Genomic DNA, 27,871 nt, shown 5'->3' on the forward strand with positions numbered 1-27,871 from the left:
TCAAAAAAGGCCTTTTTCTCTCGTTTTCTCTCTCTTACCATCAACAAAAACAACTATAACATCTCCAAGAAACCTGAAGATTCCTCCTCCTTTTTTCCATCCCTTATCTTCAACTCCATATCCTGCTCACTTTGAGAGAGAAACAAGAGAGAAAAATAAAAACACCCAAAAAAAAAAAAAAATCAAATCTCCATTGTTGAACAATCTATTCCCCTTGAATAAAAAGAAAATTCCACATTTTGAGCAAAACCCAGATTCCAAAACTCAATTTCAAGAAAAACCCATAAATTTTATCCCCCATTTTTGCATAATTTTTTCTGGGTTTTGTTGAATAAATAGTTGCAGGTTCAAAGAAAAGAAGAGAGGAAAAAACAAAAAAATTATCTTTTTTTTTGTTTGTTTTAATTTTTTTTTTTTGGGGGTTGGTGTGGTTTTGATTTTGAATGTAGAAAATGCCTCATTTAGATAACAACCCATCAACACCAGGAAAATTCAAGATGGATAAATCATCCTACATTCATCATCATCATCATCATCGTTTAAGATGGCATTCAACTCCTCTTGTAAAACTCACATTTTGGTCCTTCATTTTTCTGGGTTTAATTCTAATGTTCTTCTTCAGATCATCATCTTCTTCTTCTCCATCTTCATCTTCATCTTCATCCACCATTGGAGACACAACCCGCCGCTCCCTCCGGACCTTCTCCTGGGGCGGTCCATCATGGGAGAAGCGGGTTCGAAACTCGGCTAAAGTTCGTGCATCTAATGGGTTTTCCGTGCTTGTGACCGGAGCTGCTGGGTTCGTTGGCACCCACGTCTCGGCCGCCTTAAAGCGGCGAGGTGATGGTGTATTGGGTTTTGACAATTTCAACGATTACTATGATCCTTCGCTCAAGCGAGCGAGGCAGGCTCTGCTTGAGCGAAGCGGGGTGTTCATTGTTGAAGGAGACATTAATGATCAAGCACTTTTGAAGAAGTTGTTTGAGGTAGTGGCTTTTACTCATGTAATGCATTTGGCAGCACAAGCAGGAGTTAGGTATGCAATGCAAAATCCTGGTTCATATGTTCATAGTAATATTGCTGGATTTGTTAGTTTGTTAGAAATTTGTAAATCTGCAAATCCACAACCTGCTATTGTTTGGGCATCATCTAGTTCTGTTTATGGATTGAATACAAAAGTACCATTTTCTGAAAAAGATAGGACAGATCAACCTGCTAGTTTGTATGCTGCAACTAAGAAAGCTGGGGAAGAAATTGCTCATACTTATAATCATATATATGGACTGTCTTTGACTGGGTTGAGGTTCTTTACTGTATATGGGCCTTGGGGTAGACCAGATATGGCATATTTTTTCTTTACTAAGGACATATTGAAGGGGAAATCGATACCGATTTTCGAGGCTGCAAATCATGGGACAGTGGCTAGGGATTTTACCTATATTGATGATATTGTGAAGGGGTGTTTAGGGGCATTGGATACTGCTGAGAAGAGTACTGGTAGTGGGGGTAAGAAGAGTGGTGCTGCTCAATTGAGAGTGTTTAATTTGGGGAATACGTCGCCTGTTCCTGTTTCTGATCTTGTTTCGATATTGGAGAGGCTGTTGAAGGTGAAGGCGAAGAGGATGGTGATGAAATTGCCTAGGAATGGTGATGTGCAGTATACACATGCTAATATTAGCTATGCTCAGAGGGAGCTTGGGTATAAGCCTACAACGGATCTGCAAACCGGGTTGAAGAAGTTCGTTAGATGGTACCTCAATTACTATAAACCAGGAGGGAAGAAGAGTGCTGTGTGATGAGTCTTGGTGTTGCTTAAATTATTCAATGTTCCACACTTCCACGGTAGGATTATGCTAAATTCTTGTTCATTGATTCTTCTTATGATTGTTTTTTCGAGGTTTGTTTACTCATTGCTGCTCCGATTATGTCCTGTCTGTGTAATCTTAACGATGCCTTATTATGAGAGAATACTTGCTTCCCCCCTTGGTGGAGGAAGTTTTGGGGTTACAGAACATTGTTAGGGCATTATAAGCTGTACAAGAACCATCTTTTTTGCTTTTCTCATTTTTACTCTTGAGATTGTAATTCGTTGTAGTTTCAGCAAATGTAGAATTCATCATTAATAGAACTTATTCCAATTCGTGGACACGTAGTAGTGCAATGCAATTTCAATAAAACTAGGACATGGTGCCTTCTTATGTGTTCTTCTTTTGCTTTCTTCTCGCAAAGATTTCATTGATAATCATATTATACTTATTGGCCTAATATTTTGCTCGGTTTTGGATGGAAATTTCTTGTTCAGTTGTGTTACTGAGCGAAGGCTTCCTAATTTCCTATGTATCCTCTCTCAAGAATTTAGAGAACTGTTGTTTTAGTTTGTGCATTTTGTCACTTGTAACATTTCAAGTCTTTTGTTGGGAAGGTCCATGGTTGTCGATTTAGCTTTCGATGTTCTTACTCTGTTATAGAAGGAACTCTGGACCTGCAAGGGTACTCTGCCAGTTTTCTGCTGCAGAAAATGTTTGTATTACCTTTTGTAGCAAATATGTCCACCCATAGTTCTGAAAGATGCTACTCTCAAGTATGATCCTGAATTCAAGGAGATCACAAAGAGAATCTATGGAGCTCCTAAATTGAGATTTAAGATCCAAAATGTTGGCCTAGTTGGATTGACTCTGATCAAGGATTTAGAATTATTCCTACTATAGTAAATGAGACAATTCTGGATACGAGGTAGTATCGGTGCATATATATATAATGGATTTCAAGCTATGGAATTTGTTTACTCCAATTTCTTGTGGAGATGTTTTGGGAAATGTGGATTTAAACTTTGGATTTGTTACTATAAACATCTTCTGATTTTGTGGAGATGCTGCTTATTCTTTAATAAGGAGATAGTGGATACCAGATCCAACGGCGCCAAGTATGGTTACAGCCCTTACAGGCTTGCAGCACATGTAGTCGCTGCTTTCGTGTTTATGGTATTGTTCTCAAGATTTTAATTTTCTGGTTTAAGTTTTTAGTGGCTGTTTGGTTGGCTTAAATCTACAGCGAATGTAGAAAACTGGGTTTTTTGATTGACTGAAACACTGGCATATCTTCGCCGGGAAGCAAGAATTTAACTTTCCGATTTCACTTGCTTTCACAGGGTTGAGTAACCTCATTTTTGATCTGCTGACTTTTCATCTCTGGTCAATCTTTGAATGTGAATGTTCTTCTTTCGGGCGAAATGTCATGTTAGATTAAATTAAGGAAGCTGCTAGAAAGAACTTCTGATGGACTCAATCCAACAAACACAATGAGATGTTATCATAATTGATTAAGCAAGTTTTAATTGCTTATGTAGAAATATCTCTCTGACTCTGACTACTTATATATGTACTCAAAGCCACTTTTCTTCCTGTGTTTCTTTCTTTTCTAGAAATAAGCAATCACATTTCGATTGTGATATCTTAATGCACACCAAATACTTTTTATGGTATCGTTTGATTTTCTAGTCAGTTGCATTGCTAAACTAGCAAATTTATTACACACGATTTTTCGACAATAACATTTTGAGTAACTTCTAACGTCTTATTCAAAATCATTACTAATTCAAAGTATGATTCGTATACAACAAAGACTATGTTCGATAAATGGTTTGACTTTATTGGTTTTTGGCTTATCATGTTTTTATCGATCAAATGACACCTTCTTTCATTCACTAAATAAATTCGAACCTCATTTTTTCTATGTCAACCAAATAACCTCTTAGTTTTATCGAATTAGCTTTAAACCTTGACCTGCCATAATACAATCATACAATATACAATTGAGAAAAGAACAAAGCAGAAAGGAAGACCTAAGCTACAAGAGTGAAGATTTCTATAGGATAAAAAAGGGGACCCTTGTTGGAGACTACTACTATTTTGGTTGGTGACTGATAGAGACTGAGTCATGGTCTTAGCATTCTAAGCTGTCAAATGTGAATATGTGGTGTGATACTTATGATAATTTTTAAAAGTGGGGGCAACATTATATTTATTGATTGCACTGCTAAATGTTAATGTATAGCTGCTGTTGTGTTAAAGACTGTTGGCTTTGCTTTCATGAAAATAGACAAAGACATAAGTATGATGAGGATCGAGGATGGGGTGAAAATGAAAATGGTACCTTTTGCTCATGTAATTTTTTTCCATTATACAAATATTGCACTATGTTGACTTTTACACTAGTTACACAATCTCTTTTTACCAAGAGTCTTATGAATTTTGTTGTATTCATCTTAATTTTTTTCATGTAATATTACGTTTTTCATAACAAGTTTGGATAGGTTTGAAAAATAAATTTAGATAATGATTAATAAGGGTCATCCAAGTTCAATTTACAACTAAGGTAATCATGAACTTCACTTATCTCATCTAACCTAAATTTATCAAACTTAATCTATAGGTGGGGAGAATAGAGGCTATAACTTAGGGTGCATTTTATACACCTAATTTTCACTTTAGAAGAGCTTATGATATATTACTAACTTATTAGACCTGATACACGTGAAAATAACCCGAGTATAACAAAGCCTTATAGTCCTCTCGAATTGTTCTTGTAATTCACTTCCCTTATACATGAAGACCCTTTATCCTTTGTTAAAGGTTTGCCTTACTCATGCAAGTTTCATGATTAAATTCATAGCTTCTTTCTCTTTGTAATTTTATTCTTTGTCTCTTTTGGGTTTATACTTTATACTTATTGTTCATACACACTCAATTTCAATTTATCTTGTTGTCAAATTAATAAAAATAAAAATAAAAATAAAAAATGCTCCCAATCATCTTTTTGAGACCATGTTATATTGTGCACGTCAGGCATATGTACTATTGTCTAGTCAAAAATTATGGGAAGCAAAATCCTAAATACTCGTAACATTTAGCCAATTTCAGGACCACACCTTATATTTGCTGATGTTGGCTTTTCTTTATGTACTACTTGTGTACCTCTTTTAAGTCTTTTTAGGACATACACAGTATATTGTTACATGGGTCTTATACTCTTAGAGCATGTTTGGTATGGGCTTTTTATAGGGCTAGAAACGGAATCGGGTTACCGTTTTCGTTAGAAGATTTTTGGTTAAAGAGTTATGTAATAGAAACCGTTTCCCTCCTCTAACCCATTCCATTACTTTGTTTCCACTGTAAAATTTGGGGAAACAAATCCCCTTTCTTTCCTCTATCTATTCTCTCTCCTGTCATACAACAGATCACCCCTCAAAATCCTCAACTTTGATCGATCGAAGCCACAATTTCGCTGAAGAACCCTAAATTTTCGTACTTCAAATTTCCAGAAATCCACAATCTCAAGGTTTGATCTCTCACTTTTTTGATTAAGAACCCTAGATGTTGAGTTTGTGTTGAATTTATATAAAATTTGTTTGATTGATTGTGTTTTGATTTTTCTACTGTATATCGAAAGATTGCTATTTAGGAGGTATTTTCGATTCATGCTCTTAATTTGATTTGCGATCCATATTTTTTTGTTTGTGTTGATTGCTATTTTCGATTTATGGTGTTAATTTCTAGGGTTTTCTGTCCTAATTTATCATTTTTATTTGAGTTTTATTTTTCTCAATTGAATCACCTGCTTTTTGTTTCATGACATTATTGCTAACATGATATCAATTTTCGATTTTATGCTTAAATTAGATGGTATATATAGCTATTATTGCATGTAATTGTTGTATATTTTGTGTTTTCCCCCAAATTTCGATTTATGCTTAAATTAGATGGTATAATTTGTTGTTATTATTTGGCTTCTTTTATCAGTATTGTTGAAATAATACTTACTGATTTTTTTGTTCTGCAAATTTTGATTTTATGCTATTATTATTTGGCTTCTTTTCCCCCAAATTTGATTTTATGCTTACTAGTAACACAAACTGATGTCTTAGGATTTCTACTGCTGCATTTTTTTGTTGGTTATTTTGTGTTACTCCCCCAATTTTTTCCATGATTTTGGTTTACTTTTGGTGGGTTGATTGTATAGTTGGGGATTTTTTTTGGATTTTAAGTGCATTAGGAAGTTGCTTGTTTAGAATTTTGATTTCTTCTAATGATTTCTAAAAGCTTAAGCAATTGCAATAATATTCTTCCCTTGAATTCATGAAATCATAATCAAAGTATAGTCCAATTGTTCAGATTGGTTAAGAAAAAATATGACTGAGACTTGACAGAAACATTGAGTGGTGGGACTACAAGTCCATATTTGCACTAGGTAAGCCAGAATATCCCCTTTGCAACGATTTAGGCAGCTTTAACAATAGATACCACACCAAAGCTAAAGTAAAAATAAAACCAATTATACAGACCCTCAGCTTTGGTCCATATGACTTCTTCTGTGGGTACTTGATGAAAATCAGATGCAGGAAAAGGAGTAGATAGTTAATATTATTAGTCAATCATAAGAGAAATATTCAAATAAACTAGCTCATGATTACTAATCTCCTTGGGAAAACATCCCATACTCAAGTTCTCGATGTGTTGCAACGCAATCTTTATGCAGTTGACTGTAATCTTGGCTAATAGAATATGTGACATTCATCTCGTTCTCTAACGTATCATGAAAATTTTGCCGTTTGTCAGGTTCAATTTCCATTTGTTGTGTTTCTTGTACAATGGCTCGACTTATGCGTTCTATAAGGAAGAAAAAACTATAACAAATACAATTAGTAATTGCAATGGTTATTATTATGTTGATGATGTATTGGATGTGGTATATAATTTGCGTTGTTACAATAAGGGGGGTTCAAATAAAAGAAAGGAAAAGAAACAAAAAATTGTTACGAATGTTAGTATTGAGAGGGCTTTATAGGGAGAGTGATGTGAAATGCAAGAGTGAGCTTCGCGTTAATAGAAGAACTTTCAATATTATTTGTGAGATGCTTAGAGACATTGGGGGTTTGAGTGGAACAAAAAACATGTCGCTTCAAGAGATAGTTGCCATGTTTTTATACACGTTGGCTCATCATAAGAAGAATAGGTCTATTAGACAATACTTCTTTAGAAGTGGAGAAACCGTGAGCCGACAATTTCACCTTTGTCTAAGGGATTTTCTCAAGTTGCATGAAGTACTACTTTACAATCCCACACCAATATCGGATGATTGTGAAGATGAAAGGTGGAAATCCTTCAAGGTATTGGTATTTTCAAAGCCCCTACGTTTTGCTAGGATTTTCTTATTTTTGCTTGTTTGTAAGTAATATTTTTTCCTATTTTTGTAGAATTGTTTAGGGGCATTAGATGGGACTTACATTAATGTAAATGTGCCTTCACAAGAACGACCAAAGTAGAGAACAAGAAAAGGAACAATTGCTATGAATGTATTGGGTGTTTGTGCACCTAATATGCAATTTATTTATGTTCTTCCTGGTTGGGAAGGTTCGGCCCATGATATGCGTGTACTTCAAAATGCTCTTTCTAGACCAAACGGTTTTAGGGTACCTCGAGGTAAGTGAACATCTTTTTTTTTTTTTTGTGAGTTATATATGTTTTGTTAGTTTTGGTAGGTAGTAATCATTTTGTTTAATAACTTTGAAGGTAATTATTATTTGGCTGATGCAGGGTATACGAATTGTGAGGGTTTTCTTGCTCCATATAGAGGTCAAAGATACCATTTAAAAGAATGGACGGATCGACAACCCGAAAGTGCCGAGGAATTCTATAACATGAAACATGCTAGGGCGCGAAATGTGATTGAGAGATGTTTTGGCCTACTTAAAGGAAGATGGAGTATACTTAGAAGTCCTTCATTTTTCCCTATTCGAACTCATGGACGTATCGTGATGGCTTGTTGCTTATTGCATAATCTAATTAGAAAATTCATGCCTACGGATGATATAAAAGAAGATGAATTGAGTGAATCCGATGATGATTCCAAGAGTGATTCTGATGATGAGAGGGAGTTTATTACAAGTGTTGCTACTTCAGATCATTGGACCAATTTTAGAAACACATTAGCCCAAGATATGTTTAACGATTGGAGGGCGAGAGGTAGACATGGTCAATAACACAAAAAGTATGATATGCCTTATAATATGTTATGTTCTGTTCAGTTCAAATATGCCTTATAATCTGTTATGTATGATATGTTCTATTGTAATTAGCCTTGTAATTTGTTATGTTGAGTTCTAATATGCCTTTTAACCTACTTTTTTTTTGTAGATGGAGGCTAGTCAAGCTAAAGGTGAGGCAAGCAATCGAGGAAGAGGCAAAAATAAAAGGTATTGGACGTATGAAGAAGACGCGGTTCTAATAAGATATTTGCATGAGTTGAGTTGTGATCCGAAGTGGAAGTGTGAGAATGGGTTTAAGAATGGTTACATGAATAAGTTGGAAGAGATGATCTATCGTGTACTTCCTAATTGCGGCTTGAGAGCGGTGCTTCTGTATTATCTGCTTGTGTGGTAACTGCTTCTGTATTATATGCTTCTGTAGTCAATGTATATTTTGTTGCTACCTTGCTGCATCCCCCTTACATTATGCCTTATATATTCTCTCATTACCTGAATTTTTAATGAGTTTACAGCTCAAGACTGATTTTACTGATTTTCTCAACAACTGGATTAGATATACACCTTCCGATATATTTTTTTTCTCCTCTTATCGTAGATTCTTTTTACATAGGTAATACTGAGAAAGGTGAATGGGTGTAAAAATGGTTGATAATGTAAGATAGAAAGATAGATGGAGTAAATAGGTGGGTGGATGGAAGAAAAGTTGGATAGAGTAAGAGATTACAAATGTGTTATGTGTATGTATTTTTATTACATTAATGCCTCCTTTATATTGTATTGAAATGTTAATAAAGAGATCCAAATGCTGGAAATATTTTTTCTTAAAGGGTACCCTTGCATGTCATTATTGAACAGTTCTGACGTTTATTGATTCATAGGTTCATAGTAGCACAGAAATCAGTGTTGATGCTGCATCTGTTCATCTAATTTAAACTACTTCAATTTATCCCTGTTTATGTCAGAATTTTAAAAAGATAGTTTAGATCAGAAATTTTAGCAGAATTGAAGGTCTAGTATATGCATAAAAAATATTAATTTAATTATTTTATCTCTTATATGGAAGACTCATAAGAAAGCTAAGGGGTTGTTTGGAGTTCCATTCGTTCATTATTACACTCTAGCAAAAAAATTATGCAAAATACAAAGCTACCGGAGATGCAAGTGAGTCGTTTGTTGATGCTATAGAAGATATGGATCAAGAGATTGATAAGCAACCATTGAATGTCGAGAGTGATGAAGAAGATGATGTGAATTCTACTCATTCGGACACTTATTCTTCTACAAGTCAATCTAGAAAACGGAAGATAGAGGATGATCATTCAACTCCTTCAAAAATGGCAAAAGTGAAGGCTTCTACGATTCATTCTTCCGCAAGTGATTCCACTACTCAATCCGGAAAACGTTCTAAGGCAAAGGAGGCTAAGGTGAAGGGAAAGAACAAAGTAGTTTTGAAGAGTTTGTGTAGGAATGATGATGATGATTTGGTGGCCTCCCTCCATGATGTATCTAACAATTTTGGGAAGATATTTGAAAATATCAATGTTAATCTTGGGACTATGGCTAGTGCATGGTCTAAAGCGGAAGAAAGAGAGCAAATAATGGATGAAAAAGTGAACAAGGTTTTGGATGAGGTGATGAAGTTAGATGGAATTTCTTCATCCGAAGCTTTGGAGGTTGCTACAATTCTCATGGCCGAAGAACATAAGCTTCGCATCTTCTATCAAGCCCCAACTAATATGAAGAAACAATATGCAATTGATCTTCTTAAGAAGAAGTAGAAAGTTTTGTCCTAAGTTGTTATTGGAGTTAATGTTTCAATGGTTTTTGAATGTTTTTTTTTATATAATTTTTTTTTTTTAGAATACTAGAATTTCAATGCTTTTGTAATCAACAATTTATGTGACTTTGCCTATATCTAGCATATGATATATTATGGTAATCGGTTCAAAAAAAAAAAAAAAAAAAATATATATATATATATATATATATATATATATATATATGTATATTATGGTAATTAGTGTTGCTCTACCTTGTATAATGTTTAGCAAAAGTTAGCCAAGATAACAAAAAATAGAAGGAAAGGTATTTGTTTCCAAGTTATCTATGCCAAACAAGAAGAAAGGGATTGGTTATCATTGTTTACGTTTCCTTAGTAATACCAAACAAGTAGTAAGGGTAACACTATATATTACCCTTTCCCCTCCTAATTTGTTTCCATTCCCTTACATTTACTAATTTGATACCAAACACCCCCTTATAGTCTTATGAGATACATTATCCATAAAACATGCATCATCGTCGTCAATGCCAACCACCAAGAAGTCATTTAATCCCTTTCACTCCAACATTAAACACTCCTTACAAGTTACAGTACTTTTAATGACTACTTATCTCTCTTCAAATCACGTACAACTATATCTGTAATGACTTACAAGTTGAATACAAGGGTTAATATATCAGTGAAAATAAGACATGAATACGATCATATCTAGGAATGCCGTGAATATGTACTTACAATTACTTTTTTAAGTGATAATGCTTGGTCACAGCTTCAAGTACTTCCCAAGTGATCTTCATTCCATTAGGGAATACAACCAAGTCTCCACCTCCAATTTCAAAAGATCCCTCCTGCCCATCAACCGAAACCTTCACTTTACCCTCCAGCAGGTACATTGTCTCTTCCGCTTCAAAAGTCCATGGAATTTTCATTGGCTGACCGCTCCATCTATTCACAATTTGTGTTAGATTAAGGCAATAGCCTTAAGAAAATCAGCTTGATAAATACATCCAAGACAAGATGCATGTATGATATATGATAGATATACAAAATATGCAGATTTTACAAGGAACTCCTAGTTGATCTCCGAGATTGGAGTATAAACTGTCAAAAGTCTGGGGTCATTATTCCAAAATTATCCTACATAAACTCAAAAGGTCAAAATATGCCAAGAGATTCTTGAGAGTTTTCTCAGTCAGTGATCCAGATTTCACAAGCTACACAATGCCAGTATATTTCTAATTCATCCACAACTTGACAAGTATATGTGAAAGTAGACAAGTTAATATTCTAATGCAAAGAATATATGTGTGACTCGGCAAAGGCTAGTCATTAGCATTTGTGTTTAATGTCTTTCAAGTACCAGAGCATCCCCAAGATTATTACATAAAACAGTCACCAAGCAAACAACAACAAGCCAACAAAAACAAGAACTAGACAGAGTAGTATGGTGTACCTCCCAACGGCTAGCAAGGAAAAATGTATGGATCAAAGCATCAGTGTAAAAAAAATTGTCATACAGAGAACATATTTGCACCAGCTGTACATTTTAGGAATCTCTCCTCGAAAAAATGAATGATGAACACAGCTTTTGATGTCTTGAGAACAAAGGGAAAAGGGAAGGATAAAAGGCTTGCTGCAAGGATTGGAATTGGTTCAATTGAAAGCTACTGCCAATCAAGAGCAATACAGGATACTCTAACTCTTCTATCATGTACTGTCCTGTTCATATTCTTGTCCAGTTCATCGTATCAGCTAGAGTATAAGTTAAAATTAACTGACAAAGGGAAGCATTACAAGGCCTTCAAGCCTGTATTTAGCGCTATGTTAAACTGTATTTGTTCTGATCAATCCAAAGTTTACAACCTTAGAAGGCACAATGATTCTCGGCAAATTATCAATGTAAAGGAGAGAAGGCCCAATGGCCATAACAAGCAAGCTTTGGAACCAACAAAATCAAATTTTCACTTGAAGCCTTGAAACCATTGAATCATAAGCTTAGCTTCATCAATGAGTCTCATACAAGACCCCAAAAAGCTATTGCCCAATCTCAACAATTTGGCAAGCAATCTCAATTCAGGCATATTAATGTAATTACTACGTATAACAGACTAACAGTAAATTGAGACAAAATATATCATACACATTTTCAAATTCAAAAGCAGGCAAGTTTATTCAAACCTTGTCTTTGAGATGTATTTAGCTATTTATCATTTCTTATAGCACCCTGCCTAGCCTCTTAAACTAAGGAAGCGATTGGGGGTGGAACATGGAACCCACAAAGTAGCCCCTAAAACTCAGCATAACCTTTAATAGTTTAATTTTTGTAAATTACACTGAAGATTAGCAGCTCTGTTGATGACTTTGTTGATAACAACTATCCATAAAGAGTAGAGCTCAGACAATCACCACCACCCAAAGCTTCGGTTAATTGGGCTTGATAATCGAAACTTGCGATTAATCACAGACCCGGCCATACCTACCCAGCTACACAACCACAATACTTTTAATCCTCTCTTAGTAATACCCATGTCCGAGTATCGGAGTATTTCAGTGTATACTGAACAAACTCTTCAATACACATTACAGATTAATCTTCCCATAAACACACAAGCTATTTAATAACCACTAGTCTACCCTCAGGGCTCAGGCATCCAGTTATGGCATTATAGTTTATACAATCATATCAATTCACAAATATTACTTTAAAAAATTAGGACATTTTCCAATTAATTACAAAATATGTCCTGCGACACTAAATGTAATTGTTAAACATAGTCATGTATTTCACCAGAACATCATACATTCATACATTACAATCAAAACTGCATATTAATAATTCTAATTACTACATAAAGATAATTTCTTGATCGCCAAAAAAAAAAAACATATTTTGATTAAAACCCTAAATTGAAGACTAAATTTTTACCCCATCAACAAAACAAACAAAAGCAATAAATTTGATGATCAAAAGAAAGGAAATTGAATATTACTTGGACCAAGTGTTGACTTGAAGTTCATCAAGCTTAGATTGAGGAGGGTTCTTGTCAATCTTCACTCCAAATTGTTTAAAAATTGATGCCCCATTTTCTTGTTCTTCCGTCATAGTGATGATGTCCTTGGAATTCTGAGGCGTTTTAATGAAAACTGAGGCTATAATTATCGAGGATAGTAGCACCAAAAGAGATGATAGCAAAAAGGGTTTTGAAATCTTCATTGAATTTCTCCAAATATAGCATGAGAAGCAAGTATTTCCAAGTGTGCTGCTAAATGACGAAGAACATTGTTTGTTTGCTGTCTGGATTTCATGCGATGATTTTGGGCCTTTATGTGTTGGATTGCTTTTTTTTTGCTCTTGTTTCTTGTTGGGTCAATTGAGAATACGGAATGCATAGTTAGACTACTAGACTTGCTTGTTGCTTTAGTGGTTCAAACTTGACCCAACTAGATAACTTGACCTAACTCAAAACTAAAATTACTTACCAAATAGTTTTTTTTTTTTTTTTTTTGTGTGTGTGTGTGTGTGTGAGAGTGAGAGGGGGGAGGGGTCATAAAGGCAAGTAATGAGAATCAATTCACGATCACATGGATCCGTGAAGGAAACTCTAACCACTTGAACTATTGCTTACTCTCTTACTTACCATATAAGTGAATTAACAATGGTAACAAAATCTTTTATTGTAAATAGTCTACTTACATTTCAGATGGATTTAATTAACTCCAATTTATGTTATTTGTGCAATATGGGCCATAGCCAAATTGTTCAACTAATAACGTATTTTGAAGTTACATTAGTGAACTTTAAATGAATAATATTTGTGTTGTTTAAAAATTTGGTGGTTAATTTAATTGGTTCACTTTCTTTATTATTTTTGTTGGGAATTTAATTGGTTCACTTGGCTTGTTTGACACCCCGACGAACTTTTTCAACAGATAATAGTTAATCTAATTATGATACAATTACTCAAAAGTTGCAAATTAAACATTGAAATAACCTCATTGTATTGGTCGAACATCGAACTTGTAACTTTTCAGCTAGGGATTTTTTATACTAACTCTGTTATATATTATTTACAACGATTAGACATTTTCCCTCTCTACTTTATGTCAAACCGTTGCAAATGATATGTAACGGAGCCACGGAGGTAGTAGATGGATAGATCCCTCCTACTTTAGTTAGCATTGCTTTGATTTTGGATCGAACCCGGTTGATATGCTATAAATGCAAGAGCAATCAAACAACGCCATATATATGAATGATTTTTCTTTTTTTTTTCTTTTTTTTATGACCATGCTAACATCTAAACATCATCATTTCATAAACTTCTGTAACTCTGCAATCTGCAAACCCCTTGAGTCCTTCATTATTGAACAACATTTGCAAACCGCTTTGCTGTTCTTGTAAACCACTCTCCATTTTCTCCGGTAAGTGCCCTCCTTCACGCTTTACTTCGAATCGAATTAATGTTTATTGAAATATTCTAATCATTTAGATAAGAAGTTTGATTTCAATTTTGTATGTGAAACAAATTGTGTTAATTGATGATTGTTTATTATTCAATTCCAGTTAATTTTATTGAGTTATTGGTTGATGGGTTTTTGTGAAACCATTTTTGTTGAAGTTCTAATTGATGCATGACTAATTTTGTAATCTTTTTAAAGAATTATGCAATATGGGGATGTGATTTTGGGGCAAAAGTTTGGTCCTTTATGTTTGGGGTAAAAATACCCTAATCACATGGCCCAATGGCCTAGTGACACGTGGCATCCAGCCATTGGTCAGCAGGGCTCCAATCCTCTGCTGACACGTGTCCTCTAAACCCTAAAAGGGTAACCATCCCTTCCCCACTATAAATAGTGGAAGGACCCTCATTAATGGGGGCTGGAACATTTGTTGATCACATTGAATACTCCTCAAAAAGAAACACACTTACCCCGAGCAATATTAATTGCGGAATTCTCCCATTACTCGAGAAGTAACTTCCACATTACGTGCATTCTACCTCTCGTATCTTTACTAACTTGATCGTCGGAGGCGGAGCTCCTACCCCCAGGAGTCTTCGTGATTTTGCAGGCACAGGCGTCGAAGGGCATTCTTGGAATCGTAACTCTCCCGCAGGACACATCAAAAAAACCCCGAAACATTTGGCGTCGTCTGTGGGGAGAGTACTTCTAAGATGACTTCTGATACTGTGTCACCGAATCAGGGCAAACGGCCTGTGGTCGAGCCTGAGGTCCAGACAGACCATGAAAGTGGCGACGAAATTGAAACATATGTGGCCCCGGATGGGTCTTTCAGAACGAAGCACCCTCGTGCTAAAGATAGAAGAGAACGGGAAATCAGCCAAGCTGCTCCCAACAACCCAGCCGGGCAACCGGCTGGAATTGCCCAAACGGTGGAGGGCTCAGCCCCCGTTACAAGAAACGAACTCATGTCGTTCATGAATAGTTTCAAGGGTGAGATCAAGAGCCTCATCCGGTCAGCTACTCCAAAGAAGGGTCAGCCGGCCAAGAAGCCTTCTGGAAAGAAGGCGGTCAAAGAACGAGTTCCTACCCCTCATCCCAAGCCAAAGGAGGGGGAGGGCTTAAGGTTTGATCCAAGCAGACTCCGTTTTCCTCAAGGGGAGCTGCGAAAGGCCATCCGGCACGTACAGCCGGATGGCTCCAAGAAAACATTCTCAGACGCCCGCACATTTCTCCAAGAGAAGCGAGGTCAGGCGTCTGCGTCGGCCTCAACGTCGACCTTCCCGGACAGTTTCCATGACGTCTCACACAGGCGTACGGGAACGAACCTTAGGAGCCAGACGGGCGAAGCTTCTGCCCGGTCTGGACCCAAAGTGATCCAGCCTGGCCTATTCGGCACAACGAATGGGTTGGGTGGATCCCCTTTCATGTCACCGGGTCTTTTCGGTGGGCAAGCGCAGCAGCCGTTCCAACCCACGGACTGGCAGCTGCGCCTGCTAAATTTGGGGGAACAGCCAACGGCGTTCTCACCAGAGATAACCCAGGCGGCACAGCCGCCTAAGATCAAGAATGTTTTGGTGGGGGCCTATGATGGCACCACCAACCCAGAAGACCATCTAATGGCCTACTCTAACCTCATGTACCTCCAGGGGTTAGATGATGCCGTCTGGTGTCGATGCTTCCCGGCTACCCTCAAGGGCATAGCCTAGCGGTGGTTTGGTAACCTACCAGCCGGTTGCATCAACAGCTTTCGAACTTTGGCGTACTTGTTTACGTCAAATTTCTCAATGAATATTCCTGCCAAAAAGACTAGCCTCGACCTAGGGGCAATACAGCAGGGCGACCGGGAGGGCCTCCGGTCATACGTCAGACGGTTCAATCTGATGAGAATTCAGATTCCAGGACTATCAGACGAAGTGGCCTATACAGACTTCTTTCGAGGTCTGAAGGATGGGTCGACCTTTAAGTTTGACCTCGTCCGGAAGAGGGTTGCTACCCTCCAAGAGGCGTTAATTGAAGCTGAAGCCTATATACAGGCGACGGAGCTTTGTGCTATCAAGCAGTCGTCAGATTATAAAAAGTCTGACAAAAAAGAGAGCCGGCAACAGCATCAGCCGGCAAGAAAGGAAGAAAAGAGAAAAGGGGTCTGAGCAGCTGACCGATCAGGACAGCCGGCCCAGAAGATCAGGCGGAAGTCAGAACCATATGTCCCCAAATACGAGTTCACAAAAGATTGCTCCACCATCCTCCTGGAAATCAAAGACCGGATGTCTCTCGACAAACCGGCTGAAATGAAAAGCCCCGTGAATAAACGGGACAAGAGCAAGTATTGCCAATACCATGAGGATGTTGGCCACGACACCAATGGCTGTTATAGCCTCAGGCGCCTATTAGACCGTCTGGCAGATGAGGGGGCCCTAAAATCCTATCTACCCAAGGCTAAGGGTAATGCCCAGGCCAAGAAAGGGCAGGCGGCAAAAACCGGCCCAGTCAACTCCGAGACGGATGAAGAGACCATCTTCACCATAGCAGGCGGTTTTGCCGGAGGGGGTCCCACCATCCGGGGCACCAAAGACAACATCAGGAAGCTGGTCAACTCAGTGGATGAGGGCCAGGCGTCGAAAGACATCTTCCCTGAGGTCCTTATTTCTGAAAAGGACCGGGGCAAGGTCAGGCGGCCTCATGATGACCCCATCGTCATCGAATGCAAGGTTGCCAACCAGAAGGTTGGCCGGATCCTAATAGACACCGGGAGCTCGTCTGACCTAATCAGTTATCAGTGCTTGACCAAGCTCAAGTACACATCCGGTAACATGCACCAGGCTCCTCACCCACTAGTTGGTTTTGGGGGTGGAGTAGTGCATCCGGTCGGAAGCATAGATCTTCCGATCCGGCTGGGTGAAAAGGGGCAAGGACACCACATGATAGTCAAGTTTTTAGTTGTGGAGGAGCTGTCCGCCTACAACATGATATTTGGTCGTCCTACCCTCAACGCATCTAAGACTGTCATCATCCCGTCCCTCATGTTGGTCAAATTTCAAAAGGATGATGGTACAGTCGGTGCCCTAAGCGGGGACCAGAAGACGGCAAAAGAGTGCTATCTCTCTGACGTCAAGACAACTGTGGGTGCAGCCGGCCAGGGCGAGCCCATAGATATTGATAACTGCGATCCAGCAGTCCCGGCTCCAAGGGCAGCCAGTATGAAAAGAAAGGCGGACCAACTGGCACCCGTCAAAAAGGAGAAATAGCAATCACTAGCCGGGGAAAGGTCAGATGACCAACGACCTCAGCCGGCTGGTGACTGCCTTGATGTCATCCTAGATGACAGCCGTCCTGAAAGAACAGTCAAGGTCGGGACGGTAGCCTTCGAACGGTTGGGAGAAGGCTTGCTCCAGCTGCTGAAGGAATTCAAAGACATCTTTGCCTTTGAAGTGGAAGAGATGTCAGGCATCAGCCCGGATCTTGCTGTCCACAAGCTAGCCGTAGATCCCAAAAAGCAGTCGGTTAGGCAGAAAAAGAGGGATCATGGTGGAGAAAGATCTCAAGCGGCAGCGGCTGAGGTCAAAAAGCTGTTGGATGCTGGATTCATTAGGCAATGCTACTACCCGGATTGGGTGGCAAATGTCGTTCTAGTAAAGAAGCCGAACGGTACTTGGCGGATGTGTGTGGATTACACAGATCTGAACAAAGCATGCCCAAAAGATAGCTACCCGCTTCCAAAGATTGACAGCCTAGTCGACTCAACAGCCGGCCATGCGCTAATGAGCTTTATGGATGCTTATTCCGGCTTCCATCAAATACCTCTCTGGAAGAAAGATCAGGAGAAGACGGCTTTTGTCACTGATCAGGGGTTATTCTGCTATACGGTGATGCCGTTTGGGTTGAAGAATTCACCGGCTACATTCCAGCGCATGATAAACACCGTTTTTATCAACCAGATTGGCAGGAATGTAGAGGCGTATATCGATGACATGATAGTCAAATCCAAGCTACAGACGGATCACCTAGCAGATCTGCGAGAAACCTTCACCACACTCAGGCGGCACCGGGTCATGCTTAACCCAAAGAAATGCGTATTTGGTGTTGAGTCTGGGAAGTTTCTCGGATTCTTGATTGACCAAAGAGGCATCGAAGCTAATCCGGAAAAAATACAGGCGGTAATTGACATGAAGTCTCCCCGCACTGTAAAAGAAGTCCAGAAGTTGACCGGTTGTCTGGCGGCATTGGGGAGGTTCCTCAGCCGGTCAGGTGACAAGTGCCTCTATTTCTTCCAGGCAATCAGGAAGAGGTCAAGGTTTGAATGGGGTGAAGAAGCAGAGGCGGCATTCCAGAGGCTTAAGCAGCACTTGCATTCTTTGCCAAGGCTAGTGAGCCCCCTACCCCGGGAGGTTCTGTACATGTACCTAGCCGTCTCTGATCACGCCCTTAGTGCCGTTCTCCTCGCTGAGAGAGACGGCATTCAGCTGCCGGTGTACTTCATCAGCCATGTCTTAAAAAATGCTGAGCTCCGGTACCCCATGATCGAAAAATTTGGGTTGGCCTTGTTCGTAGCAGTCAAGCGGTTGAAGCCTTATTTTTTGGCACATCCGGTTGTGGTATACACAGATCAGCCGCTCAAGCGTACGATGACTGCTATAGAGTCATCCGGTAGAATGATCAAGTGGGCTGTTGAAATACAAGGCCTTGAGATAACTTTTGAACCCAGGCGGGCAGTGAAAGGTCAGGCGTTTGCCGACTTTATTGTCGAGATGACTAGGCCGGTGCACCCGGAAAACCCTGATCAGGTCTGGAAGTTATTTGTAGACGGCAGCTCTACGGTGAACGGCTGTGGTGGAGGTGTTATCTGTCATTCCCCGGAAGGGGATAAGTTTGAATATGCACTACGGTTTAAGTTCCAAGCCTCCAACAATGAGGCAGAGTATGAAGCCCTGCTAGCCGGATTGCGCATGTGTAAGGCAGCCGGTGCAAGAAAGGTCGACGCCTGCTCAGATTCACAGCTGATCGTTAGCCAATGCCTTGGTGACTACGAAGCTACCCATCCGGCTATGATCAAATATTTGCAGGCGGTCAAAGAGGAGGCTGGGTCCTTCGATGAATTTCATCTGCGACAGGTGCCCCGGTCTGAAAACAATCAGGCGAATGCCCTCTCAAAGTTGGCATCATCAGCCTCCGGTGATGCTCCTAGGACGGTCTTTTGGGAAGTCATTGAAAAACGAAGTATTCAGAATGATCCCATTGGAGTCTTGGACAGAACTGCTACCTGGATGGATCCCATCCGATCCTTTTTGACGGATGGTACCTTGCCGGATGACCCTTCAGAAGCATCAGCGCTCAAGAAGCGTGCTTCAAGTTTTGTTGTTCATCAAGGGGAACTCCTCCGGAAGGGATACCTGCAGCCGTTTTTGAAATGTGTAACCCCGGATAGGGGGAAAGAAGTGTTGGAAGATCTGCACGCGGGGTTTTGTGCCTCGCATATTGGCGGCAGGTCCCTGGCCAGAAGAACCAGACGGCAAGGGTACTTCTGGCCCACTCTTGAAGCGGATGCCATGGATCTAGTAAAGAGATGCGACAAGTGCCAAAAATTCGCTAAGTTGATACATCAACCGGCAACAGAACTCACGGCAATCCATAGTCCGCTTCCGTTTGCTAAATGGAGCATGGACATTTTGGGACCTTATACGCCTGCATCAGGCGACCGCCGCTACATTCTTGTAGCAGTAGACTACTTCACCAAATGGGTTGAGGCAGAGGCGGTAAAAGGGATTAAAACGAAAGACGTGATTTCTTTCATCTGGAGAAACGTCATCACCCGGTTCGGGGTTCCAATGTCCATGGTTTTCGACAACGGACCGCAGTTCGAAACGCCTGTCCTGAAGACCTGGTTGGGAGACCAAGGAATTTCCCATTGTTTTCCATCCGTTGGCCGTCCTCAGGCAAACGGTCAAGTTGAGGCTTTTAACAAGTTGATCTCAGACGGGATAAAGAAGAAAGTAGAAAGAGCCAGTGGACTATGGGCAGAGGAATTACCTCATGTCCTTTGGGCTATCCGGACAACCGAAAAGGGGGCAACCGGTGAGACCCCATTTCTCATGACATACGGCACTGAAGCAGTTCTTCCCATTGAACATTATGAGCCTACTCTACGCATTATGTTATATGATGAGGAGGCTAACTGGGAAGCCATGCGGTTGGCATTAGACGCTCTTCCAGAGCGAAGGGGGAATGCTGCCTTGCGTCATGAAATCTACCGTCTGCGTATGACTAGAGCCTACAACAAGCGGGTTCGTAAAAGACCTTTGAAAGAAGGAGATTTTGTGCTTCGCAAAATGGAGGCAACCGGTAGGGCCAATGAACAAGGCAAGTTAACCCCAAATTGGGAGGGACCCTACCGGATCTTTGAAGAAGTACGAGACGGCACTTACCGCCTGGAAACTCCAGACGGAAGAAAGTTGCCTAGAACTTGGAATGTAGATAACCTCAAAAAATACTACTTCTAAGCATTGTACACCTTTTAAAAATTTTCAAATGATTAGTGAGAATTACATTCAATTTTGTATACAGCCGCCATGTCTTGTGCCTACCACAAGCGGCACCAGTAACTAATTTTTTCATCCGGTGACACCCGTACGGGTGAATTCATCGAAGAGAACATCTCCCATTTGGGTGATAAATTGTTCTAAGCGATCACACAGGCGGTCAAATCCGCCTGACGATCCTTCGCACCAAAAAAGGGCAGGCTAGCAACCCCAAACTTGCAGCCGGCTCACTTTTTGGACAAATCCGCCTGACTCTCTAAGAGCAGGCCTAAAATCATCCGGTGACACCCCTACGGGTGAATTCATCGAAGAGAACATCTCCCATTTGGGTGGTAAATTGTTCTAAGCGATCACACAGGCGGACAAAACCGCCTGACGATCCTACGCACCAAAAAAGGAGCAGGCTAGCAACCCCAAACTTGCAGCCGGCTCACTTTTTGGAAGGACAGCCGGTACTCAGTACCGCCGCCTGACTCTCTAAGAGCAGGCCTAAACATTTGGTCTAGGCCATAATTCATTCAGGGGTATGCTTGCAAAAGCCCAACCGGTGAATAAACATCCTAATCTGGCGTAATTCTTTTGCGAAGTCCCGACCGGTAATTCAGTATAAACCGACTGGCTCCCAAATCTAATGTTGGCACTTAGTGTATATTCGAGCTATATCATATGGATAGTCGCCTGGCTTGCAAAGACCCAGACCACTATCCAGGGGCAATTACCCAGACGGCAGTGTTACCGGTGGGGTCTTCTTGGGAACCCTTGCCAATTTCTTCGCCTAGTTTGCGAAGACCCAGACGGCAGTGTTACCGGTGGGGTCTTCTTGGCAACCCTTGCCAATTTCTTCGCCTAGTTTGCGAAGACCCAGACGGCAGTGTTACCGGTGGGGTCTTCTTGGCAACCCTTGCAAATTTCTTCGCCTAGTTTGCGAAGACCCAGACGACAGTGTTACCGGTGGGGTCTTCTTGGCAACCCTTGCCAATTTCTTCGCCTAGTTTGCGAAGACCCAGACGGCAGTGTTACCGGTGGGGTCTTCTTGGCAACCCTTGCCAATTTCTTCGCCTAGTTTGCGAAGACCCAGACGGCAGTGTTACCGGTGGGGTCTTCTTGGCAACCCTTGCAAATTTCTTCGCCTAGTTTGCGAAGACCCAGACGGCAGTGTTACCGGTGGGGTCTTCTTGGCAACCCTTGCAAATTTCTTCGCCTAGTTTGCGAAGACCCAGACGGCAGTGTTCCCGGTGGGGTCTTCTTGGAAACCTTTGCAAATTTCTTTGCTGTTTGCGCAGACCCAAGCGGTAGTGTTACCGGCGGGGTTCTTTTGGTTATCCTCGCAGAAATATTTATAAAAGATAACAAGAATTCTAATATTGGAGTGCGGAAACATAAAAAGCATTCAAAAGCCGGCTCAGCCGGTGAAAATGTTTATATTCAAAATAAAAATTATTACAGCCTAGCCCATCTCATCCGGCGCTATTACAAGATAATGCTAGGCATGCAGGCCGGGAAGTAGTTGCTACTCCAGGCGAACAGTGAGCCGGTCCTATTCCGGTTGGTTCTGGGTTGGATCAGGGTGAGCGGCTGCGTCGGCTTCAGGAACGACTTCTTCCTCTTCAGCAGCCTCCGCCTGCCGTCGCGCAATCTCCTCCCTAACCCAAGCGTCATAGGGTCCGGGCCCCGGCTCATTCGCCTCCTCGGCCAGAATGGCAAGATCAGAATATTTGAAGGCGAGTTCCCAGACGGTGAAGTCCGCCTCCGGGTGGATGAGGGAAAACGCCCGTTGCATCCGGTTTGCACAGTCATGCTCATTCTCTTCAATGAGCCTCTCCTGCTCCGACTCCAAGGTGACCTTGAAGTTCTCATTGGCAGCAGCCGCCTCTTTGCGCAGGCGCTCATTCTCTTTGGCAAGGCGGCCATTTTCAGTCTCCGCCTTGCTCAGCCGTTGGAGGGGCTCTGTCTGTTCCTCCAACTTTTTATTGGCATCATCCAGGGACGCCTGCAGTTGGTCAACTTGGTTTTTCAGCTGATCAATCTGCTGTTGGAGGGCTTTGGTCTTCTCCGCCTGTTCCATGCGTATAGATTTAGATTCTAAGCCATGCATGTACAAAGAGTAGTCAGCAACATTATGGGCGTCATCAACAGCCCGTTTGCTTCTCATTACCTCCTCAGACTTGCGGGTATAAGCTCGTTTGAGCCCCTCTACGCGCAGCATAGCCTGCAAAAATACAGCCGGTTAATACTGCATACTTAAAAATGCACGTCAAGAAAATTACCGCATGGTTGTTGGAGCATACGTCGGCCAGGTCGACCAGCACCCGGTCGGCATTAAAGGAGTTGATCCCAGGGATCGCCTCCTTCTCGTCCCTGGGGACGGCTTTCAGCATGGCCCGGGCATATTGTACCCCGTCCGGCCAGCGGGGAGAATTATCTGCACCAGAAACAGACGGTGAGAAACTCGCATATGCTCTGCCTATAGATTGCCGGCTGATTGGAGAATCCCCCGGCTGCGATCGAGACTGTGAATAAGACTTGACCCGCATGGGCAGATCAAGCAGTTTAAGGTCGAAGTTACCTTGGCGGCCCGAACGGCCTTCAGAGGGACCGGGTGCGGTCCTCAATGGGATGGCAGAAAGCACATCCGCAGATCCAGGCCAGTCTGGGACCCTTATTGATTTGTCGCCGGTAGTTTGCCGGTCGGCTGTCTTCTGCACCTTGGATGCAGACTCTTGTTGGGTCGGCGGAGGCCTGACCTGTTTTTGAAGGGACCGGGGCATCTTCTTCCCATCCTGTAAACGAGAAAAATATAAGTTATGGGATAAAAGGATCGACATAAACGAGAAGGATCAGACGGTTATACCTTCTTCGCCGCCTGGGCAGCAAGTTTTTTCTCGAGATTGGCTTTCCGGATGTCGGCAGCCGACCTAGCCGGTGTCTTCTCGGTGGGCAGCATTCTCTTGGCTTCTTCTGCAGAGGAAGGCACACGGTTAGAATAATAAATAAGCAAGGAAATAAAAGCATCCGGTTCGAAAGAAACCGGCTGAGTTCCGAATACATACGTTTTTCAAACATGCTGCTTAGACCACAAGCGGACAAGAAGCATTCGTCCCTAAAAAATTCATGTTTGGGCACCCAGTTTCTAGGTACCCTTACTATCTCTCCGGATGAGAGGGTGTCAGGAACTAACTCAAAAAAACCCGGAGTCAAGGATGGTCTCTCTATCATCCTCCGGGACAGGGGGCAGGCAGCACTTGGTCCCCAAGAGTTCTGGTTTCCGGTTGTAGATCCGGAATTCTCTGTTCTCTGCCGTAGTTGGGGCCTTAACCAAGTAGAACCGATGCTTCCAGTCCGACCATTTGGATGGCTTGTCCAAGGTCATAAGGTATTTGGGCTGGGTGGTCAAGGTATACCAGGCTCTCCAGCCGCCTGGGCTCCTACTCAAGTAATGCATGTGGGCAAACGCCTCCCAGCCGGGGTTGAGGCCCTGCATCTCGCAGGCGGCGATATACCCTAAAATATTTACCCATGAGTTGGGGGTTAATTGCCAGAGACCTAGGCCATACCCCCTAAGTATGGCTCTTATTGTGTCGTGGAGAGGGAAGCGGACTCCGGCCACGAAGGCCGCCTCGTAGCACCCGAACCAAGCGTTCGCGTTCGGTTGTCCATCCTCCCACCATATTGTTCCCAGAGCAGCCGGGACCTTTATTGTATAGTCACCCCCCAGCGGCCGCCGTTTGATAAAATCTGGCAGCGCAGCCCGCATGAGCTCGCGGTCCTTGGAGGAGACGGCGATCATGAGAGGATCGTTCCTATTATCCCAGGAAGGCCTCTCCGCCTCCTCGCTATCCTCAGATTCGGTTAAGTAGCTGCTACTGCTACTTTGAACGTGACCGGCATCAGAGCCGGCTGGGGAGTTGGAGACCTCCTTATCAGAGCCTACCTGCTCTCTGGTCTCCTGGAGGGGAGCACTCTCTTCGTTTAAAATGCTATCACCCGGGGTGCTAGGAGCGCCCCCGGGTGAGCCTCTCTGCTCTACCTCTCCATGCTCTATTTCACCGCCTGAAGCTGGGACCTCAGGCGGCTGCTCATCTGAGCTCCCACTTCTGTAGTTGGGATCTCTGGCAGTAGACCGGATTCTGGCCATTGTGTCCTGCACAGACACAGAGTCGGTCGATATGGGTGTTGAAAAAGGGTTGTCCCAAAGAACAGAGGCGGCAGACCCAGTTCTAGACTCAGCCGTACTAATAAACCGGCTGAGTTCACAGCTAGGTTCCGGGTATGGGTATAAGGGGTCCATCTACTTATGGGACCAATGAACAAAAATGCGAGTAAAAGACTCAAACGGAAATACATGAAAAAGCTAGAAAGAATAGAGACGGTACCTAGAAGAAAATCTGGAAATTCTCTGGGATGCTTGCGAAGACGCAGGCGGTTCAAAATCCGGCTGGGTTTCTCTGATTACCCTCTCGAAAATCTTTGGCTAGCTTGCAACGACCCAGACGGTCTGTAGACCGGTTGCTCTCAACGAATCTCAACTCCGAATGCTCTCAACTCTCAAATTGCCGGCTGCTCTCAAATCTTCAGAAATTTGGCAAAGTTTGTAAATGAGAGCTCGGGGGACATCTTCTCCTATTTATAGAATTTGTCCCGGAAGGTGAAAAGTCGTGACTCTTCGCCTTCTGCTTTTCCATCCTAAAAAAAAAAAAAAAAAAAAAAAAACCTTTCACCGGCGCCACGTGGCACTCTGCCACGTCAGCACCAGTGAGGGGCAAATGTTTGGGGTAAAAATACCCTAATCACATGGCCCAATGGCCTAGTGACACGTGGCATCCAGCCATTGGTCAGCAGGGCTCCAATCCTCTGCTGACACGTGTCCTCTAAACCCTAAAAGGGGAACCATCCCTTCCCCACTATAAATAGTGGAAGGATCCTCATTAATGGGGGCTGGAACATTTGTTGATCACATTGAATACTCCTCAAAAAGAAACACACTTACCCCGAGCAATATTAATTGCGGAATTCTCCCATTACGCGAGAAGTAACTTCCACATTACGTGCATTCTACCTCTCGTATCTTTACTAACTTGATCGTCGGAGGCGGAGCTCCTACCCCCAGGAGTCTTCGTGATTTTGCAGGCACAGGCGTCGAAGGGCATTCTTGGAATCGTAACTCTCCCGCAGGACACATCAAAAAACCCCGAAACACTTTATATGAATAATCTATGATTAGTAGACATTTTCACTTACTAATGATCATTATCTTACTTATTAGGTTATTTTATTTGAATTTATGTTTTGATTTGTTGTTTGTAAGTTTACCCTTTCAATGGATTAAGGTTGAGGTCCCTTTATTGCCTTTTCCAGGTTCTGTGTAGTTGCTATCACTCTGAATTTGACTGTAAATATGAAACAGTTGGGTGTTATAGCTGTGAAAGAATCAAATCTTGTAGGTTTGAAGTGTATGGAAGGAGTGTTTGTCTAGTGCCTTGCCATTGCTCTTCGATTGTGTGTATGCATTTGCAGAATTTGATAGCAATCGAAGATGTTATTCGTAGTAATTTCGTGAGATAAACAAAACTGTGCACCCTAACAAGCTTAGGGTATTGCTAATGGGATCACTCTCTTTTTGGCGAGTATTAATTCTTTGTGAGACTGCTACTTGTTTGCTTCATTTGTTTTTGTATTTTTGAAGCCACCCTAAATCGAAGTTATACTACTGCGTGATTTATTTAAGTTTTGTCTTCGTCATAGCATATGGGAGGACACAAACCACCCAGGAAGTAGAAGAATCACTGCTATCAGCGAGGTGAACAACCTGCTCCTGCAATTCAGCTTGCTATGTGGGATTTTGGACAATGTGATGCAAAGAGGTGTACAGGACGGAAGCTGGCTTAGGTTTAATTTGTTAAAAGAATTGCGTGCGAATGCTGGATTTGGAGGCCTTGGTTTGATCCCTGTTGGGACTCACTGTGTATCAAGAGAAGACTATGCTTTGATCAAGCTGAGAGGATTGGCTGTCGTAGTTGGGACTCGCTGTGTATTTAGAGAAGACTATGCTTTGATCAAGCTGAGAGGATTGGCTGTCGTGGACTGCTCATGGCACCGATTGACTGATGTTCCATTTGCTATCGGTTATAACCATGGTTGGTAGCAGCAAATATGGTGAATTATGGCTGGCCATGTGAGCTATATCTTGTGTGGAAGCGTTAGCTGCTGCGCTGTTGATATGTGGTGAAGAGGAGACGGCACATTTGTTGCTGGGGAAGTTCAAAGTGGGGGTATGCGTTCTTGTCACTTAACAAGGAGCTCCTTAAAGCTTATTCTGAATGCAAAGATAGTGCTGAGATAATTTCAGCTCAGAATGCTTGGAAATCCAAACAACAAAACCTACATGCTTGTAATATTCTACAAGATGAAGCAGATAAAAATGAATTCTTGAGTGATGAAGAAGCCAATTCAGATGATTCTGATGACAGGCTCCCGTCATTGGAAATCAATTTTAATCATCTGAAGTTAGAGAAGGCTGAAGAGGAAAACGAATCAGAGGAGAGTGAAGAATTAGGTAGATTAAGAGGTTACAAATTTGCTCTGTTAATCAAGATTAGGTGATAAACCAAGAATGAAACTCGCCTATAACATGCTGCTGCTGATTTGCTAAGCCATGACATGCTGCCGCTGACCTGCTGTAGTCTACAGGCGAATTGAACTCAGTAGAAGGCTTGGGGCCTCGGGCAGACGGATAATGTTTTTAATCACTCGATATATATGTGCACCGTTTTGCAGGCATTTGATCTTTAGTATTTTGGATAACTCAGACTCGCACAATTTTACAAATTGCTCTATAATTTTGTAAGTTTGGTCCAAGGATATTTGAGGATTTAGTGTATGTACTAATGTACCATGTGGACATTGAACTTGGATTTTCTTCATGTGTACCATTGTACCATGTGGAACATTCAGCACATGCACTCAAAACACTACTTAAGTACTTAGTGAAAAGTCATCAATTTTATAACCCTATTGCCACATATCATAGAAAACTTTGATTGCATTTTC

The 27,871-nt window shown here is 41.6% G+C and overlaps 3 protein-coding genes and 1 pseudogene across 6 annotated transcripts; 3 read left to right on the plus strand and 1 right to left on the minus strand.

Moving 5' to 3' along the window:
- Positions 1-39: 39 nt before the first annotated feature.
- On the plus strand, positions 40-2,211 carry LOC110713981 (UDP-glucuronate 4-epimerase 3-like). Its single transcript, XM_021892436.1, has one exon. It carries the CDS (start codon positions 453-455, stop codon positions 1,794-1,796), a length of 1,344 nt encoding a protein of 447 aa, XP_021748128.1. The 5' UTR covers positions 40-452; the 3' UTR covers positions 1,797-2,211.
- A 2,882-nt stretch (positions 2,212-5,093) lies between these two features.
- On the plus strand, positions 5,094-9,988 carry LOC110714115. Of its 4 annotated transcripts, XR_002510106.1 has the most exons (5): positions 5,094-5,337; positions 6,615-7,165; positions 7,253-7,478; positions 7,593-8,046; positions 8,193-8,870. XR_002510106.1 is itself a non-coding variant. In XM_021892588.1 (2 exons), exon 2 carries the CDS (start codon positions 9,235-9,237, stop codon positions 9,820-9,822), a length of 588 nt encoding a protein of 195 aa, XP_021748280.1. In that variant the 5' UTR covers positions 5,094-5,337; positions 8,193-9,234; the 3' UTR covers positions 9,823-9,988. The 4 variants fall into 4 exon arrangements, 2 of the variants coding, with proteins under 2 accessions (XP_021748280.1, XP_021748279.1); XR_002510105.1 differs by having other exon boundaries at positions 5,097-7,165; XM_021892588.1 differs by lacking the exons at positions 6,615-7,165; positions 7,253-7,478; positions 7,593-8,046 and having other exon boundaries at positions 8,193-9,988.
- A 130-nt stretch (positions 9,989-10,118) lies between these two features.
- On the minus strand, positions 10,119-13,250 carry LOC110713967. Its single transcript, XM_021892419.1, has 2 exons — positions 12,818-13,250; positions 10,119-10,772 (listed from the first exon to the last, which is right to left on the minus strand). Exons 1-2 carry the CDS (start codon positions 13,039-13,041, stop codon positions 10,565-10,567), a joined length of 432 nt encoding a protein of 143 aa, XP_021748111.1. The 5' UTR covers positions 13,042-13,250; the 3' UTR covers positions 10,119-10,564.
- Positions 13,251-13,937: 687 nt separating this feature from the next.
- On the plus strand, positions 13,938-27,830 carry LOC110713966 (annotated as a pseudogene).
- Positions 27,831-27,871: the final 41 nt, after the last annotated feature.

Source organism: Chenopodium quinoa, unplaced genomic scaffold, assembly GCF_001683475.1.
Source record: "Chenopodium quinoa cultivar QQ74 unplaced genomic scaffold, ASM168347v1, whole genome shotgun sequence".
Classification (NCBI taxonomy): domain Eukaryota; kingdom Viridiplantae; phylum Streptophyta; class Magnoliopsida; order Caryophyllales; family Amaranthaceae; genus Chenopodium; species Chenopodium quinoa.

Bases quoted from the DNA above. Each gene is read 5' to 3' on its own strand.
- LOC110713981 (XM_021892436.1), top strand. From the start codon at position 453: ATGCCTCATTTAGATAACAACCCATCAACACCAGGAAAATTCAAGATG.
- LOC110713967 (XM_021892419.1), bottom strand. From the start codon at position 13,041: ATGAAGATTTCAAAACCCTTTTTGCTATCATCTCTTTTGGTGCTACTA. The intron at 10,773-12,817 runs GTAATATTCAAT...AATTGTGAATAG, and splicing joins CAAGTCAACACTTGGTCCAA to ATGGAGCGGTCAGCCAATGA.
- LOC110714115 (XM_021892588.1), top strand. From the start codon at position 9,235: ATGGATCAAGAGATTGATAAGCAACCATTGAATGTCGAGAGTGATGAA.